At 40.6% G+C, this 21,187-nt stretch overlaps 1 protein-coding gene across 2 annotated transcripts in view; it reads left to right on the top strand.

The window, feature by feature from the left end:
- ccdc85a (coiled-coil domain containing 85A) overlaps positions 1 to 19,878 on the top strand; it is a 59,986-nt gene extending 40,108 nt beyond the window's left edge. Inside the window, exons 3-4 of one of the 2 annotated variants that reach the window (XM_049600629.1) lie at positions 14,841 to 14,898; positions 19,612 to 19,878. In XM_049600629.1, the coding sequence (XP_049456586.1) occupies positions 14,841 to 14,898; positions 19,612 to 19,627 (74 nt within the window). In that variant the 3' untranslated portion in view covers positions 19,628 to 19,878. Of the gene's footprint in view, positions 1 to 14,840; positions 14,899 to 19,611 lie in introns of those variants that run through there. The other variant, XM_049600630.1, reaches the window with a different exon arrangement.
- Positions 19,879 to 21,187: the final 1,309 nt, after the last annotated feature.

Genomic DNA, 21,187 nt, shown 5'->3' with positions numbered 1-21,187 from the left:
TTTCTTTTAATGCCAAAATCTTCTTTATCATTTAATTTAGCCGATGACAGAGAGTGCATATGGAAAGAAAGGTGTTGGGATTGTACTTGGATTATGTTGTTTAGATGCCATGGCTCGTGGTGGGATCAGGAGCCCTCTTTTAGATATAAATGTACTGGAACATGATGTAACTGTCTTTTTCTTCAACATCAAAGGGTTAAATACACCTGCATCTGCTCCCTACACCACCTGCAGCCCCCTCAGAGATGGACCACAATCAGAGTTTGTGTCAGAGTCACAGGCAGAGACTGAGTAAATGTGTGTGTGTGTGTGTGTGTGTGTGTGTGTGTATTTATTCTCTGGGGTTTCAGACACTGCATAGTGTCAGGATATTTTTGAGGCTGGGATTGCAGCCTAACTGAAGTGGCAAAGCTGCATAACGGGGGGGGTGGGGGAGGGATCGGGGCACCTTGCACTTCCTGCTCTGAGCTGCGTTCAAGATCAAATGGAGAGTGTTTGATACACATGTACATATGTCTAGTTTTTTCTTCAAGAAAGACACATGCAACCACTGGGCTCCACGTTGAAAGTCAGTTCAACTTACACCACTGAAACCATATTGACAGAGTCCAAACCAGAGGAATCTAGTGTAGCTTATTCAGTGTTTGACTACTCTGTATAAACCGATATCTGCACATGTATGCAGAATCTGTAGGCAGCAGAAGATTTTGGTATTGGAATTCTGTCAGAGTAATATTGTACAATCACGCTTGAGCAACCTTTGGCTGCCTACAGGGAATGAGTTAGTGTAAAGAGAAAAAGAGGCAGAACGCACTGACTGAATGCAATGTCGGAATTCGTCAGCTGTTGTCTGAAGGCGATTTAGGTTTTTCTACTTTATCTGCATTCATAAGCAAAATTGCAGTACCGTTGTTTGGCCACTATGAAAATTAGCCTTGAACCCCAGTTCCTGGGGGTCTGGCATGTTCCCTGATGGCTAGCATGTCAGGGGTTAGCTTGTCACCTATTTGCTCATCTAGCTATGTACTTTCTGTTGAAATAGGGACTTTACACTGTGTTAACACTGGTATGATCTGTAATTGCGCATCAAGCACATGCTGTGGCCAAACACATTACTTGTATAGCCTCAGCGTGTGTGTCCACATAGCATTTTTCTTTGGCAGAAAAGCAGTGGTGCTTCATTTCAGCAGTTGACAAAAAAGCCCTCCGAGTGCTTTTTTTAAATGAAGCGTTATTGTAGGTTTGTTTTTCTGACAAACTCTTGATATTAGCATTAGCTAGGCAACACTATGTTAACAGAGGGTTGTCTACACAGCTAATAACAAGCTTAGAACTTGTGTAGTAAAAATACATTTTCAATTATGGAGCACTTGGAGCTACTGAGTAAAAAAGTTCTGGAAAAAGATGCCTGAAATTTTCTCTGGGCAGCCGTATGAGGTCTCACATTCCTCACTGATAACATTAAAAAAAAAGACACTAGCACTCAGAAAAATGAGAGCTAGTGTCTATGAGGACACAGGCTCTAACCAACGTTGTGTTCACACCGGGGGAATAAAGCAATTCGTGTGAGTGAATTACATGTAAAGATGCGATTAGACGCAAACTACCACCGGGCGACACAATGAACGCCATCAACATGACGACGCCGAGGATGTATGAGCTGAAGTTCATTCATTGATTCAGGGATTTTGCGCGTGTATGACTCGAGTTATTCACACATGTGAAGCGAGTCAAATAAACTTGTTAAACGAGTTGGTGTGAACACAACGGAGGAATGGAATAAGACCTCACCTCTACTTTGATCTCACTGGGCAGCAGGGCTGTTAAACCGCATCCACAGATGGATTGGATGCTTTTGCTACTGGGCACGTACTGATACAGATTTATTTTAAACCTGATCATTGCTCACTACCCAACTGTATCCAGCTTGCTGTGCTGTGCATATGTATGTTTGTCTTTGTGACTACCTCACAGAAACACAATTGGTGTGTTGCTAATGGAGGGGAACATTACCTAGGCACACTTAATTTGACAGTAGCATCAATGTAGAGAGAGAGAGAGAGAGAGAGAGAGAGAGAGAGAGAGAGATATGTAGTGAAGGCAGTATGTGGGTGTATGCTCCAGGCTGAACTAGTGATGACACACTAATTTCCTGTGAGATGTTCACTGTTGTGTGTGTCTATATGTGTGCGTGTGTGTGTGGTATACAGTAGTTTATGCTCCACTGCCATTTTTTTACCTCAGTGTAACTCAATCCAAACAAGCCTATTTGCAGTACTTACCACATAAAGGAAAAAGAGATACGGGGAAAGCAGTTTATCAGAAGCAGTTTGTATTCAAGAAAGACAGATTAATAACAAAAGAGTGAGAGGAGTGGATGTACAGTTTCCTCTGTGGACTCAAGCATCCACTACAATTCATTTTCTCAAACTCCAGCATGAAATATACCATTATACACATGCCAACAACTCAGAGTGAAGGTTCAAATAGTTAAAAAAAATGTTTAAACCAGTTCACTGTAGTATTATACCTTGTCTCTCTCAATGCCCCTAAGTATTACATACCATGCTAGTGCTGAACAGTGTGGCCTCAGCATGACCCCAAAGGCTCTCAGCATCATCATCAGTCATCCCCTCCTGTCAAGGTGTCAATCAGCAAATCCCTGTCTGCTCATCTATTGTGTGTCACTGTGCTTAAGGATGCTCTCTACAATAACGACAGATTATTAGCGTATTCATTGCATGCTTACTTAAATGCATCCAAAAAGACTGACAGCACTTTGTGAAACATCAAAGCACTTGATGCAACATCTGAAATTTGTTTTATAAACATGTCAACAGTCAGACCAGGTCACCTTTTTCATTAAGGTGAACCATCAGGCAACACAGACAACTGAGTTCTGACTGAATGCAAAGCATTTTTTGTTGTTGTTGTTGTTGTTGTGTGTTTTTGTCTGTGTGCATGTGGTTTTTTTTTTACATAAACAGCCAATGTACTACTGACTGTACAAGTATTAGCTATAGCTGATAGCTAGCAGTGCACACACTGATATAAGTCCAGTTTGTTCTGTTATATCCCTCCAGTTTTTTTAACTTTTCTTCTTGTCTCTGTAGATTCATGAATTAGAATCACAACATTTAATTATTAAATTAAAATGGAATCATTTTCAACCCAAATAAAGCAGAAATCACATTTTAAGGCTAAAGCAGAAAAAAATGGAATTGCTTTTATCACATACAATTTTATTAGTAAGTTGGCTCCTAGTGAATACGGTACTGAATAGCTAAAGATTTTGGGAAGAACAGTTTATCCATCCACTCAACACTCCTGTCACAGCATGGGCTACCAGATGCTTTCATTGAGTACATGTTTTGGTATAGGCCTCTGTGCAATCAAAATGCAACCAAATCTGCCAACCTGACTGGCAACAAGACTCTGGGTACCTGCACATAGATACTGCACCAGGCAGTTGTTAGCCAAGAAATAGTAGCAACACATAACTCCCCCTAAAAAACACAATCAATTGGTCTTGAATTTCATGGTTAAGTAATAAGTTGAAGTGTTTCTTGGTGTTTCTTTTTTTTCCACTTTGGACAGAGCCAAGCTAGCCTTATTCCCCCTTTTTATAGTCTTTATGCCTTTTTTACATTTTTGGATTAAACCAATCTTGGAACCCATCTGACGATGATAAAGCCTCTGGGGGCAATGGTCAATATTTTGGCGAATATATGGGCCAAGACTTCCTCTTCCATGTGCTGCTCATTACGGCTAATTGCTATAAACAGATATCTACATATGAATGCAGATACATTTAAAAAAAGGTAAAAAGCAGCTAAATTTTCTTTAGACGATAGCCGATGGGTTCCGAGACCAGGTTTCAACCAGAAAGGATTAAGGAAAAAAACAGGGTTTAGCTTTACAATCTTACAGGAAACGAACACCAGCCTCCCAGATGAAAGTCGATGGTAATTGGACCCATGCACCACCCCTCCCACCTGCCGTACTTTGACTTTCCCCTTGGTGCTATTATGCACTGTTGAACAACTGGCTGGGCATCATGGCGATGTGAAAGGACAGCTTATTTTGTTAATGTCTAGTGCTGAAAGTCACTGACCAAGCGCCAGTATTCAGTGACTTTATAGTGAGACCAAATTGTATTGGTCAATACTACTCAGACTACAAAAGGAAACCAAAATGCTTCCTATACCAAAATCTTGTCCTGTTGCCCACATATTCTGCACAGCATACAGATGCAGGTAGAGATTAAGAATAAACCAACAAGATACAGTGTGTTAATTATTAAGATTTAGAGGTGTTTGTAGGTTGTTTTCTTCCTGCTTCAAGTCATCATGCTAAGCTAGGTGATTGACTACAGAGAGTGGTACTACCAATTCTCACATCTCACTCTTGGAAAGACAATAAATAAGCATATTTTTTTCCAAATGTTGAATTATTATTTTAATTCAGGACAGATGCAAAGCTGCAATAAGCCAAATGGCTGACCAAGGACTCCATTACCCAGAAATCACATAAAGTGAATGGACATGTAAATAGTGCATCCTCGTGTACATATTTTACATATAAGATGTGATTCAACATGTCCTGTGGATAGAATACATTTCCCAGCACTCTTTTCTCATTTACAGCCCCACATTTCATGATGTTGGCTGATAGAAATTAATGAATTTGTACATGAAAATCTTGCCTGCTGCAGGTTAATTTTATGTATGACATGTACAGTAATGTGGGGCCTCTTTTTATAAGCAAGTGGGTCAGGAAGGTGGCGGTGCCTCTGAATATTTGGCAGGAAGTCTGTCTGAAAGTCTGAGGGCCTGGTGGATTATGGGATGCTACAGTAGAGGGAGATCATTCACACACACACACACACGGGCCCAGATGAACACAAGGAGGCACACATACATGTACAGTACAGGGCAAAAGTTTGGACACACCTTCTCATTCAATGCATTTTCTTTATTTTCATGACTATTTACATTGTAGATTCTCACTGAAGGCATCAAAACTATGAATGAACACATGTGGAGTTATGTACTTAACAAAAAAAGGTGAAATAACTGAAAACATGTTTTATATTCTAGTTTCTTCAAAATAGCCACCCTTTGCTCTGATTACTGCTTTGCACACTCTTGGCATTCTCTCAATGAGCTTCAAGAGGTAGTCACCTGAAATGGTTTCCACTTCACAGGTGTGCCTTATCAGGGTTAATTAGTGGAATTTCTTGCTTTATCAATAGGGTTGGGACCATCAGTTGTGTTGTGCAGAAGTCAGGTTAATACACAGCCGACAGCCCTATTGGACAACTGTTAAAATTCATATTATGGCAAGAACCAATCAGCTAACTAAAGAAAAACGAATGGCCATCATTACTTTAAGAAATGAAGGTCAGTCAGTCCGGAAAATTGCAAAAACTTTGTCCCCAAGTGGAGTCGCAAAAACCATCAAGCGCCACAACGAAACTGGCACACATGAGGACCGACCCAGGAAAGGAAGACCAAGAGTCACCTCTGCTTCTGAGGATAAGTTCATCCGAGTCACCAGCCTCAGAAATGACAAGTTAACAGCAGCTCAGATCAGAGACCAGATGAATGCCACACAGAGTTCTAGCAGCAGACCCATCTCTAGAACAACTGTTAAGAGGAGACTGCGCGAATCAGGCCTTCATGGTCAAATAGCTGCTAGGAAACCACTGCTAAGGAGAGGCAACAAGCAGAAGAGATTTGTTTGGGCCAAGAAACACAAGGAATGGACATTAGACCAGTGGAAATCTGTGCTTTGGCCTGATGAGTCCAAATTTGAGATCTTTGGTTCCAACCGCCGTGTCTTTGTGAGACGCAGAAAAGGTGAACGGATGGATTCCACATGCCTGGTTCCCACTGTGAAGCATGGAGGAGGAGGTGTGATGGTGTGGGGGTGTTTTGCTGGTGACACTGTTGGGGATTTATTCAAAATTGAAGGCACACTGAACCAGCATGGCTACCACAGCATCCTGCAGCGACATGCCATCCCATCCGGTTTGTGTTTAGTTGGACGATCATTTATTTTTCAACAGGACAATGACCCCAAACACACCTCCAGGCTGTGTAAGGGCTATTTGACCAAGAAGGAGAGTGATGGAGTGCTGCGGCAGATGACCTGGCCTCCACAGTCACCGGACCTGAACCCAATCGAGATGGTTTGGGGTGAGCTGGACCGCAGAGTGAAGGCAAAGGGGCCAACAAGTGCTAAACACCTCTGGGAACTCCTTCAAGACTGTTGGAAAACCATTTCAGGTGACTACCTCTTGAAGCTCATGGAGAGAATGCCAAGAGTGTGCAAAGCAGTAATCAGAGCAAAGGGTGGCTATTTTGAAGAAACTAGAATATAAAACATGTTTTCAGTTATTTCACCTTTTTGTTAAGTACATAACTCCACATGTGTTCATTCATAGTTTTGATGCCTTCAGTGAGAATCTACAATGTAAATAGTCATGAAAATAAAGAAAACGCATTGAATGAGAAGGTGTGTCCAAACTTTTGGCCTGTACTGTATATTAATACGCACACGCACGCACACACGCACGCACGCACGCACACACACACACACACACACACACACATATACAATGGTGAGATGGTCAGGGAGGTCAGCAAAGGTCTCTGGCAGAGTTCGACTGAGGCTGGCAGCTTGTGTGGGTGTGTTCAAGCACAGGCCGTGTGTGTGTGTGTGTGTGTGTCTGTGTGTGTGTGTGTGAGCGTGCATGAACTTGTGTAATATGACACTGTATGTGTGTGTGATCAGAGGTCCTGTGTTAAGGACAGGCCTGCTAACTAGGCCAACAGCTGCTTCCCTGGCAATTCATCTCCAGTCAGCTTTGAAGCCTTTTTCCCCTATTATTTCAAAACAGGAACATTTTGCATATTAGTGGAGCTAATATTCTAGTACACTGTCCATCGCACACATGTACATGCACCACGCTTAAATACACACGTACACAGACTCATTTAAAACCCCTTTGTAGAAGCATACACACCCAAAAATACAAGTGTCCAGGTGTCGGCTCACAGCCTGCTTTGTGTGTTATGTATTCAAATAGATGCGGCATATTCATCTTCTCTGTGTGTGTGTGTGTGTGTGTGAAGCAGTGTGATAGAGCACCACAGAAATTAGAGTTTGTTGAAATTCAGACAAGCCGCCGCTCTGTCCCTGGACCATCTATTGTGTGTATGTGAGGTGTTTGTGTGTGTGTCTGCTCTTTGATGTGGGACAGAAGGCCAGTTCTCTCATTCAAAGAGATCCTTTGCTTCTGTTATCTCTATTCCATCTTTTTTCAATTGAAATAAAGATCACTGCAAAACAAAATGCTAAAAAACGAACATACATGTACACACATATACGCACAAGCCTTATCTCTCTTTTTCTTGGAATTGGAGTTAATTTCACTAACACAAACCATAATGAAAAATGTAAGTCAACAACCTTTTTTTTCCCATGACAAAGGTGAGACATTGACAGGCCAGAGATTTTGGATGATTAAAACTATGACGAAGAGTATGTTCCCTCAATTATGCATTAATCTGTTTGTCAAAATTTAAGCAACGTAAACGTTTGTATTGGTTCAGAGCCGGGAGACATGCCGCATCTTTAACTGCCTGGAAAATGCAAGGTCTGGTGCTAGCTGCCGCTCTGTCTACTCTGTGCCATCTCTCAAGGGCGCAAGCAGGTGGCATCTAAGGTTGCTAAACAACCATAACTAGCATCGTATCACGGCCAAAAGGGCAGTCTTCTTCCAAGCGTTGTATTAGGCCTATGATATTGTCCGTGGGACAGACATAAAGCTCTGGGTAGCCCTGCCTAAATGATCATCATATTTACCACAGATTGATTTTTAAAGGGAAAAATATCTGCCAGCTGTCATTATTTGTTGCTCGTCACATGACATGCGGTGCGTGCTGCTGCATTCCAAAAGTTGAACTCTATCAATCATAGAGCACAGCCGTGGCACCCTGAAAAGTAGGTGCTCGGGAATGCTTGCGTGTTGCAACTGCATTGCTTTGAGTTTTGAGCACTTCTGCCATGCTTTTACACTGACAGATTAAACTGACAGATACATTAAAGTAAACAAAGTACCAGTGTTAACTGAGCATATACATTTGCTATGGTTAAATCTGTGTTACTGAGCAGCTGACTGTCACCTTTATTTCAATTTCCATTTTGGACAGGGGATCTTTAGGGGGAGATACCAGTTCAACAGTATATGTCACGTAGAAGTGGTATAGGCTACATCATCTGAAAGCTGGGAACCTGAAGATTAATTTGAGAATTTGAGCGGTTTTTCTGATTTTAAATATGTAAGAGTTTGTGTTTGATAAGGTGCCTATTCAAACTTTAAAAGTTTAGTATTTCAGGGCTTAGAATGTTATGATGCAAGTATATCATGACCTTAAGTTGTTGCAGCAACTTCGGGGTTGATGCCATTAATCACACAGATTTGGTGCTAAATTTAAACCTTTTTGACCACCCAAAAATTGATTAAAAAGGGTCAAAAATACCTCCAAAATTCCACTTAAGACACCCAGAACTAGAGGAAAACCATAGAAAAATCTATGCTGTGACATCTGGAGATTTTTCGGCAATTGGATGGTGAGCAAATCTGCTCTGGAAACTGCTGGAAAAAAATATACACACACACACACACACACACACACCCACACCCACATATGTATATATACAGTACAGGCCAAAAGTTTGGACACACCTTCTCATTCAATGCGTTTTCTTTATTTTCATGACTATTTACATTGTAGATTCTCACTGAAGGCATCAAAACTATGAATGAACACATGTGGAGTTATGTACTTAACAAAAAAAGGTGAAATAACTGAAAACATGTTTTATATTCTAGTTTCTTCAAAATAGCCACCCTTTGCTCTGATTACTGCTTTGCACACTCTTGGCATTCTCTCCATGAGCTTCAAGAGGTAGTCACCTGAAATGGTTTTCCAACAGTCTTGAAGGAGTTCCCAGAGGTGTTTAGCACTTGTTGGCCCCTTTGCCTTCACTCTGCGGTCCAGCTCACCCCAAACCATCTCGATTGGGTTCAGGTCCGGTGACTGTGGAGGCCAGGTCATCTGCCGCAGCACTCCATCACTCTCCTTCTTGGTCAAAGAGCCCGTACACAGCCTGGAGGTGTGTTTGGGGTCATTGTCCTGTTGAAAAATAAATGATTGTCCAACTAAACGCAAACCGGATGGGATGGCATGTCGCTGCAGGATGCTGTGGTAGCCATGCTGGTTCAGTGTGCCTTCAATTTTGAATAAATCCCCAACAGTGTCACCAGCAAAACACCCCCACACCATCACACCTCCTCCTCCATGCTTCACAGTGGGAACCAGGCATGTGGAATCCATCCGTTCACCTTTTCTGCATCTCACAAAGACATGGCGGTTGGAACCAAAGATCTCAAATTTGGACTCATCAGGCCAAAGCACAGATTTCCACTGGTCTAATGTCCATTCCTTGTGTTTCTTGGCCCAAATAAATCTCTTCTGCTTGTTGCCTCTCCTTAGCAGTGGTTTCCTAGCAGCTATTTGACCATGAAGGCCTGATTCGCGCAGTCTCCTCTTAACAGTTGTTCTAGAGATGGGTCTGCTGCTAGAACTCTGTGTGGCATTCATCTGGTCTCTGATCTGAGCTGCTGTTAACTTGCCATTTCTGAGGCTGGTGACTCGGATGAACTTATCCTCAGAAGCAGAGGTGACTCATGGTCTTCCTTTCCTGGGTCGGTCCTCATGTGTGCCAGTTTCACAGTAGCGCTTGATGGTTTTTATGACTCCACTTGGGGACACATTTAAAGTTTTTGCAATTTTCCGAACTGACTGACCTTCATTTCTTAAAGTAATGATGGCCACTCGTTTTTCTTTAGTTAGCTGATTGGTTCTTGCCATAATATGAATTTTAACAGTTGTCCAATAGGGCTGTCGGCTGTGTATTAACCTGACTTCTGCACAACACAACTGATGGTCCCAACCCCATTGATAAAGCAAGAAATTCCACTAATTAACCCTGATAAGGCACACCTGTGAAGTGGAAACCATTTCAGGTGACTACCTCTTGAAGCTCATGGAGAGAATGCCAAGAGTGTGCAAAGCAGTAATCAGAGCAAAGGGTGGCTATTTTGAAGAAACTAGAATATAAAACATGTTTTCAGTTATTTCACCTTTTTTTGTTAAGTACATAACTCCACATGTGTTCATTCATAGCTTTGATGCCTTCAGTGAGAATCTACAATGTGAATAGTCATGAAAATAAAGAAAATGCATTGAATGAGAAGGTGTGTCCAAACTTTTGGCCTGTACTGTATGTATGTATATATATATATATATATATATATATATACATATATAGATATAGATATATATGTTGGACTTATTGAATTCACAAGAGTCTCAGCTTTGCAGACATAATTTATGCAATTCCAAGACTGTTTGTGGACCCCAGTATCTTAAGTTGAGAAGTCAGGGGATCCTTGTGAAAAAGGCCATGCCAGCGTCTCCCTTGCCAAAGTATAGCTCAACTTTGATGCATTACTTAACGCCCTTCCCGACAAGCATGACATGGTACCAAAGGATTCCTTATGACTTTTAGCAGTATCTTCAACTCCTCTGAATTAAAACTCAGCCTCTTACAGACAGTATTATCAGCTGAGGACGCCGCCAGTGTCTCCATAGAGTGGAAGAGGTTCTAAAGAGAGAAAAACATTTTGACCAAAAGTAACGACTAAAATGTCATGACTTTGTTGACCAAAACTGGATTAAAACTATAAGGGATAAAAATGACTAAAACGAGTCTAAAAGCAGTAAGTATTTCGCCTAAAGACTAAATCTAAAATAGCTGCCAAAATGGAGACTTCTCTTCTCTTCCTCCAACCCTTCCTCCCTCTGTCCATCACTCTCTCTGACACACACAGTGAGGTGCATTGAAGCGAAGCAGAGCACACAGCTGTGAACCAACCCAGAGGCGTATGTGTGTGTGTGTGTTTGAATGTGTCTGACAGCCTGGACCACTGAGACTAAACCAGAGGCGTAAGCAGGTCAACATGAGAATGAGGACAGTATGAATGTATGAAACAGAGGGACAGAGAGAGAGAGAGAGAGGTGGAGTAACACAGGTTGATCCAAAGAACTGTCAGTGTTTCGTCTGTAATTAGAATATTCATCACCCTCACACACACACACACACACACACACACACACACACACTCTCACACACGCTGACTGGTTAAGCTGCATTTGTGGGTTGATAAATGACCACAGTCAGTGGTCAGCTTCACTTCCTCTCCACAGCTGCTCTGCCACATGCTCACTTGGAGTTGTACAACACGTACAGCAGGCTGCTGCTTACACTGTGGTAACTGGCAGGAATAGTTGTTATGCTGCAGCAGTGTGTGTTCACTTAAAGTAATCTTCCCTTTGCACTGGTACACAGTGCCCTGCTGGGTTTGGACTTGCTGATATGAGTGTTTTGAATCTTAATCTTCCACTTATACTGTTCAGCTTTGACGAGTGCAGTAACATCAGTGATATATGAATGGCACACAGATCTTCCCTGTTGTCTGGAGTATGTACATCCCACCTCTCAGTGGGATGTACATACTGACAGGCTATATGATATTACTCTGATATCACATGAGAAAAATATAATATAGTCAGTCAACTACAATAAAGGTTGATAAAGTAGTTAAAATGGGATGCTGTTGAAGAAAATATAAATTACATAATATAATAATAATGTTAGAAATGACATTAAAGAATGCTCAGCTTGTTCCTTGTAAGTCTTAATTAAGACATTATTGAGTAATTGGGCATAAAATTGTAAATTGCATTGCATGTTACTGTCACCCCTGCTGGATATGATCTACCGCTGCTTCCATATAAGACATTTCATCCATGATATTCTGTCTGCACACAACCTTTGCTACTGTGGTGCATACAACTGGGGTTAAAAGCTGTATGATTAATCATTTTTATATCAAAATCATGATTTAAAACAGAAATATAGAAATATAAAATACAAAAAAAACTCACTCTGTTCTAGAGGTTGACAAATACATCAGCTCGGCCAACTAATTGGCGCCAATAGGAGGTTTTACAAACTATCAGTATCAGTGGAACTTGGTTCCGATAATGGCCGATGGCTGCGCGGCCTCCATAACTCACACAGAGAGGTACATCATCAAATTTTGTTCAAATGTTCAAATTTTTTTCCAAATTACTAACAGAAATTAGTTCAATCAGGAGCGATAGAAGAATAAAGTAAAGGTAATATTTCATAAGGAAAATGAGTGTACAGATAAACAGATGATTTGAACAGATTAGGATTTAACAGAAGTCTTTGGTGATTGAACACAGGAGAGAGACATTTTGTGATTGAGGGGCATCTGAACGGCAGCAAAATAAATCCTCCCATGGAGTCCAGGCACTGTTGGTGGTAGCTGCTGACTTTGAGGCAGATGAAGCTGATGATTCTGTAAAGACTAGGTGGTGATGAGGAGGTGGAGGGCGTGCACAGCTGCAACAAAAAAGAACTATGGCAGAGAAGGAACCATATTTAAAATGAGGAGCAGTAAGATGATAGGCTGACAGAGAAGGTGCGCCGCTATGCTATAAGGCTGATGACTCAACTGACAGACCCAGACAATGACAGCTAGAGATAGTGAGTGAGCATGTGTGCAAAGAGTGAATGGCAGGGTGAGAAAGAAAACTTACAGCCTGATCATGAAAAGTGTTGTCCTCTTGACTGAACTTTTGCTGGAGCTTAATTTCTTTGGAAATAAGGTCTAATTGTTTTCTTTAAATGTTTGAGAATCTTTGGCTGCAAGCATTAATGTTCTCGGGTTGTCCATACATCTGTATGTCTTCAAATTTGCGTCCACTTGGACTCAGCGATGAATATTTTGGCGGTCATAAGTCAAAGGTCAAGGTAACAGTGACCTCGTCAGTCTCATTTTTGTCAACATGAAATCTCAAGGACACCTTTTGTTTTTCATATTTGGCACAAATATTTATAATATATATTATAATATATTATAAATTTTAATGAATTCATCTGGACTCAACAATTCCCTGACTAGATTTTGGTGGTCAATGGTCAAGGTCACTTTTGAATGCAGTATCTCAAGAAAGCTTTGAGGGAGTTTCCTCACATTTGGCACAAATGCCCACTTGAACTCAAGACAGACCTGATTAGAACTTGGTGGTTGAAGGTCAAAGAGCATCACTGTGACCCCACAATACCTGTTTTGGCCATAACTCAAGAATTGTAGCTAATTATGACAAGGTTTCACACAGATGTCTAATATGATAAAATGATGAAGTGAAGTGTTCTACAAAAACCCTTTTTTGGCCAACATTCAAAGTCATAACTCAGAAATTTGCATATGAATATAAGATTTTTTTTTGCTAGAATCTGTACTGAATTGTTCACAAACATCCTTTAAATCCATATGGACTGGCTACAGCAGTACCTGTAGCTGTGTTGTCTAAATTAGCATTAGCACTAGCCATGCCACTGCTGTGTTGTGTCAGCAAGGGTGCCAAAAATCAAGCTTTGTTAACTGTTGCTAGAGTAAACAACGCTCACGTTCAAGTTTATAAGTTGAGGACAGATGCATTCAGTTTACTGTTCACCAAAAAATATGAGCAAGCTCAGTAAAAGTGCTCTTTTAGCGCAATCATGCACAACAATAAAAGCCGGCTGCCAACATCCTCTGAAAGATACAACCACTAGTGTCTGATACTGTAACTCATGCCAATCCCATCTGTGTTAAAAACACACTGCAAAAAATAATCAGCACTGCTGCAATTCAGTTTTATCAACAGTCCTGAGTATCTTATTGAAAAAAATATAAGGATCACTGCTGAGAAACAGCATTAATACCACAATGTTATGTATAATCCAATCAACGTTCATCTTTGGCACTTGGACAATGAGAGAAATGTCTGTGTGATGTGTGAAACAGCGAACAGTTTGTTTGTCAGATAATGAGAAATTGTCTTCTTGCCTATCAAACTGAGCTGACATCTTGGTCTCAAACACTCTCCCTCTGTTGCCAAGACAAAAGAGCTGCTTTCAGTGAAACAGAGCAGAATTCACCCGCAATTTAGATTACAGCTTCTTTTCCCACTAATCAGTGTCATTATGTGTGTGGTAGACAGTGACAGTATTTGTCGTGGCAGGCTCTGTTCCTACAAACTGCCACATCATTCAGCTGAAAGTGTTGGTGGAACAGAAAGGGTCACACCTGGAGAAAGGAAAGAAACCAGCATCCATTTTTACTTGTCAGCATAGTAGTCATGCATTTTCTCTCTGACAGTTCATTTTCATAATCATTATTGCACAGAATAACCTATCAAGGTCTGACTGTGAAGCTCCTCTCTTACGTTAATGCATCAGAATGTTAAAAAGACTTTTTGCTGCTCAGCAGATTCAGACTGACATACTGTATCTATGGTAACTGTCACAAAAGAAAAGTACAGGAGAGGATGATGGGTAACAGGAAGTGCTGCCAGTGGCTACCCATCCATGACAGGAATCAGAGTGGATTGACATAGAGAGAAAAGTGTGTGTCATACAGTCAGCGAAGCACTTCAGAAGAGATACACCTTTTGCTGTAGGTGCGTGTACGTGTTTGGAATAAGCACCAGCTAACTGGCTGAAATGATGAAACCACCAGACAGAAGCTGAAAGTCAGACACAATCACTCACATCCATGTTTAACAATGAGTGCTAAGATTGATTTGATTATTAATTTGTTTTTCTCTGATTTTTTTTTTTTTTTGCAGCTCTGATATCTGCCGGTTGCTGCACCAACTCCTGTAGGAGTGTAAAGCTTTGGGACAGGTGAGTCATAAACACACACATACCTTTAGCTCTTTTAGCTCTGTTTTAGACTCTGCCTATCCCCAAGGACAGTATCTGGCTCTTTAGCTGCTAAATGCTCCACTATAGCAAGTCATTAACTTTGTCTGCTGTTTGATGTTGGGTAACAGGCTTGTATGAGAGGCCATTTGAGACATAATTCATACTTGGTTTCACATGTAACATCATACTCTCATACATACAACACTATACTCTCACACAAACACTACTATACTCTCTTACATGCACAATCATACTCTCATACATACACCACTATACTCTTACACAAACACTACTATACTCTCTTACATGCACAATCATACTCTTATACATACACCACTATACTCTCACACAAACACTACTATACCCTCTTACATGCACAATCATACTCTCATACATACACCACTATACTCTTACACAAACACTACTATACTCTCTTACATGCACAATCATACTCTTATACATACACCACTATACTCTTACACAAACACTACTATACCCTCTTACATGCACAATCATACTCTTATACATGCACCACTATACTCTTACACAAACACTACTATACCCTCTTACATGCACAATCATACTCTTATACATACACCACTATACTCTTACACAAACACTACTATACCCTCTTACATGCACAATCATACTCTTATACATACACCACTATACTCTTACACAAACACTACTATACCCTCTTACATGCACAATCATACTCTTATACATACACCACTATACTCTTACACAAACACTACTATACACTCTTACATGCACAATCATACTCATACATGCACCACTATACTCTCACACAAACACTACTATACCCTCTTATATGCACAATCATACTCTCATACATACACCACTATACTCTTACACAAACACTACTATACCCTCTTACATGCACAATCATACTCTTATACATACACCACTATACTCTTACACAAACACTACTGTACTCTCTTACATGCACAATCATACTCTTATACATACACCACTATACTCTTACACAAACACTACTGTACCCTCTTACATGCACAATCATACTCTGATACACCACTATAATCTTACAAAAACACTACTATTCTCTCTTACATGCACAATCATACTCTCTTACATACACCACTATACTCTTACACAAACACTACTATACTCTCTTACATGCACAATCATACTCTCATACATACACCACTATACTCTTACACAAACACTACTATACTCTCTTACATGCACAATCATACTCTCATACATACACCACTATACTCTTACACAAACACTACTATACCCTCTTACATGCACAATCATACTCTTATACATACACCACTATACTCTTACACAAACACTACTATACCCTCTTACATGCACAATCATACTCTCATACATACACCACTATACTCTTACACAAACACTACTATACTCTCTTACATGCACAATCATACTCTCATACATGCACCACTATACTCTTACACAAACACTACTATACTCTCTTACATGCACAATCATACTCTCATACATACACCACTATACTCTTACACAAACACTACTATACCCTCTTACATGCACAATCATACTCTTATACATACACCACTATACTCTTACACAAACATTACTATACCCTCTTACATGCACAATCATACTCTCATACATACACCACTATACTCTTACACAAACACTAATATACCCTCTTACATGCACAATCATACTCTCATACATACACCACTATACTCTTACACAAACACTACTATACCCTCTTACATGCACAATCATACTCTCATACATACACCACTATACTCTTACACCAACACTACTATACTCTCTTATATGCACAATCATACTCTCATACATACACCACTATACTCTTACACAAACACTACTATACCCTCTTACATGCACAATCATACTCTTATACATACACCACTATACTCTTACACAAACACTACTATACTCTCTTATATGCACAATCATACTCTCATACATACACCACTATACTCTTACACAAACACTACTATACCCTCTTACATGCACAATCATACTCTTATACATACACCACTATACTCTTACACAAACACTACTGTACTCTCTTACATGCACAATCATACTCTCATACATACACCACTGTACTCTTACACAAACACTACTATACCCTCTTACATGCACAATCATACTCTCATACATACACCACTATACTCTTACACAAACACTACACTCTCTTATATTTATCATCATGTTTTCTTTTATTTACTGTCATACTCTTAGTCTAACCGAGGATAATATTATATGTGTTTAAGCACGATAGTATGTACATGACAGTAACAGTATGTGTAAAACAAAGTTCTAATATATGTATGAGAGAATAATATTATATTTGAAACAGAATAATAGCATATGTAAGAGAACTTACATATGTGAACTCTCACTCTCATACTCTCATACATAGTGGTGTATGTATGAGAGTATGATTGTGTATGTAAGAGGGTATAGTAGTGTTTGTGTAAGAGTATAGTGGTGTATGTATGAGAGTATGATTGTGCATGTAAGAGAGTATAGTAGTGTTTGTGTAAGAGTATAGTGGTGTATGTATGAGAGTATGATTGTGCATGTAAGAGGGTATAGTAGTGTTTGTGTAAGAGTATAGTGGTGTATGTATGAGAGTATGATTGTGCATGTAAGAGAGTATAGTAGTGTTTGTGTAAGAGTATAGTGGTGTATGTATGAGAGTATGATTGTGCATGTAAGAGATTATAGTAGTGTTTGTCTAAGAGTATAGTGGTGTATGTATGAGAGTATGATGTTACATGTGAAACCAAGTATGAATTGTAGCCTGTCATAGGCTTAGGCGAATGGACAAATACTGTATATCAGCTATAGGTGCTTTACGAGAGTACATTTTTGAACAGTTTTTGAAATGAAATGGTCATTTTTGGAACACTCGAATGACTAATGACAATTGTCTTGTTGAGTTTAAACAAACACAGCACATCTGTATTGACAATCTCTGGTTGTTGGGTTAAATGTGGCTGGTGGGACAATTTCAATGTGTTACCCAACCCTACTGGGCAGGTGGTGTACAGTGGGGTTATCAGAGCTTTATTTCTACAAAACAGCTGCCCTCTGCAGCTGGAAAACAGATTTTGGAGAACAATCGGTGCAGGCGCAAAAAAGCCCCCCCACAAAACCCCAAAACAATGATCTGAAATACGCTAAAGCACTCCTAAGGAACTACAGCACTGAGGGAATTTGGGTGACCCTTTTTACATTGCTTTTACATATTATTCTGGAGGGGTAATAAGGATAACAATATTGACTCTAGAAATAGCAGAATCCACTTCAAAGCCCCTGAAAACTTGATTATTTTTTCTATGAAATAAGCACTAATGGAAGTTGATTCTGCACACACACACACACACACACACACACACACACACACACATATATATAAATGTGGAGTTTAGGTTCCGTATGCATTGCGAACTAAATAGTTTGTTGAACTAACCCCATTACATTTGGAAAATTAAATATATATCAAAAATCACCACCTTTGCGTCGTTTGCGTGACCCCATAGTGTCTCCCAAGGCAAAGTGGTCCCAGGGGAGGGGCCAGACTAAGCGCGATCCAAGACGGCCTTGATAACTTGGCACATCTACACCACAAATACCTTGTCCAGTATGGGCCAGACCTGTGGGGAGGAGCTCACCAGCGAGCATCTGGTGGCTGGGCCCTGGACCATGGGGCCTGGTCAGGCTCAGCGTGCCCTGTGGGCCCACCACTCGCAGGGACAGGAATCAGAGTTGGGTGTGTTGTGTGCATTATAATGTTCTCAGTGCTACTGCACTTAACAAGACAGCCTGCACAACATGACGGGCAACATGCTGTCTGCCCCTCCCACCCCTAAACCAAAACACTCTACTCCAGTGAGACACACTGGGAGGCAGATAAGCTATGCTAGCTTGTTTCAATATGGTTAGTTAGGCCATTACTAGACCAGAAATGTAAGATCCTCCAATAACCTACAGGTCTGACGTTTGGAGCCAATTTGCTTTTGCTGTAAATTATAAGGACGATGATGGGAGAGTGATGGATTAAAAAACAAGACACATCTGCTACACAACAGTAGGTTAAATTAGTGAGAATACTTCAAACATGTCAATCAGTCAATAGGTGGAACTAGATGAAAACAAGGAGCAACACAAATGCTTCAAGCTAATATTATCGCCACAGCATTTAGGCAGTCATTTCTAATTGATTCAAACAGAGCAAAAGAAATCACGTGTCAGTCCTCAGTTGTAGCTATGGCTCTGACTGGAGATATTTTTGTTTTTGGTGAAGGTGGTTTGCAGTATGGAAAAGGGGAAATTGTGTGTGTGTGTGTGTGTGTGTGTGTGTGTGAGAGAGAGTGTATGAGTAGGAGAGGTCACCCTGGTGTGACCCCTGCTTTAATGCATTGGCCGCAGGGTGAGTGATGGCGCTGGGTTAATATTTAATGATGAAGCAGTTCCTAATGGGTGAATAAATCAGCCTCCATCTTTACCTGGAGAGGATGGATCCCTGCATTCTGCTGAGCACAGGCTCCACATGCACTCTCACACACACACACACACACACACACACACACACACACACACACATATCTATATAAACACACATATACATGCATGCACATGCAGTAATTGAATGGTTTCCTTCTTGTCTTTCAGCTTCGATGCCTCCTGACCATGACATGCCTCTTGATCAGATGCTGCTGTGACAACACACCCCAGAGAGAGAAGCAGAGGGTTATTAGCAGGCTGGATGGCTGGATGGATGGAAGGACAAGTTGATCGAAGACATAACTGGATGGAGAAATCATCATGAAATTCAGAATCAAGCAGTGAGGGCGAGGGAGCAGATGAGTGAAACAAGGCTACAAAACACTGGAAATACTTGAACACTCTGTCTGCCCTGTCTGCTGTGCTGCTGCTGCTGCTGCTATGCATTCCCGTGTACCACCAGAAAAGACTGAATGTCATTGTTTGGATGGGCAGAGGCTCATCCCTGCATTGCCAAAATGAAGACAGGAAGAGAGATAAGACAGCTGAGAATCTTTGTGTTGCCAACAAAATAGTCCTACCTCTTTGGAAAGACAGACCGTCTGGATGAAAGAACCTGTGCATGGAAGAGTAACACTGGAGGTTACAGCCCCTTCTCTTTACAATCACAGCGCCAGTGATTATTTTTAAACTTAATACCCAACATGTGATGATGGTAACTACTTTTACAAAGTCAATGTGGGCCTGGAATTAAAGCACAAAAGAAATTACTGAGTCATTTTAACTAAAAGTTTTTTAGTTATATAAAAGATATTTCTGTTTTTATTACAGCTTCTTCCCATTATTCTTTATTTTTGTAGCCTTAATTATAGTAACATCGTACTCACCAAAGTAATAGCTGAGATCACAGAACACGGCAGCATCGCTACAACAATCCAACATGACAAAAATCTTCTGTTTTCAGAGGAAATGTACAATTTCTGCTCAAGTGCAGAAGGCCTTCTTCAAAATAAACTTACAAAGTAGGTAAAATACTTTGTTTTTAGGTTGATATCCTGAAGTTAAGGCAAGACAATTTAAGGCAAAACTCTATGGCTAGGTTTAGAAAGAACATGATTTGGCATAAAATTCACATGAGAACCGAACAGCGGGCCCTTTTTTGCCCTTCTACTTCCACTCCCATTTGCCCTGGAAGGACTTATTCGGTCTTTATAATTACAGTAGTTGCCGGCTGCGTTACAAACTGCGGCAGACTGGTGCGTATCATACCTCCAAAAAGGATGCCTCTTTGCGTCAGTGTCTAATGCAGAGGTCCACTGACTCAGCAGCATTGCTTGTTGCCTCTAGAACTGACGTGCTCAGTGCGTATCATACTGCTGCAAAAGGGGCCTCTGTGCATCCGTCTCTGAGGCCGAAATCACTGACAAAGCAGCAGTTCTCAAACATTCGTTTAGCCAGTAAGTTTAGGTAGATTATCAAAACCACCTTTATTTGGACGTTACACTGAAAGTGAGGTCACCACACATGTTAAAAGTAATCCCTCACTGCAAATGAAAACTTGTATTGTACATTTCTGCAAACCACAAAAACGCTAACAATTGCAAGTTTCATTGTATCATATCAATGTTTCTTTAGTATATGAGAGTTGACTGTCTCAAGTTGTGGAGGACATGTTTGCCAAGCACCAGCCCACTGTACTGTGTACCACTTTTTGAGACCAACAAACAGGTTGTAATATAGCCAG

This window comes from Epinephelus fuscoguttatus, linkage group LG16 (genome assembly GCF_011397635.1).
Source record: "Epinephelus fuscoguttatus linkage group LG16, E.fuscoguttatus.final_Chr_v1".
NCBI classification, from domain to species: domain Eukaryota; kingdom Metazoa; phylum Chordata; class Actinopteri; order Perciformes; family Serranidae; genus Epinephelus; species Epinephelus fuscoguttatus.
Note: the sequence above shows the minus strand (reverse complement) of the source record. Positions and strands in the feature narration are given on the sequence as shown.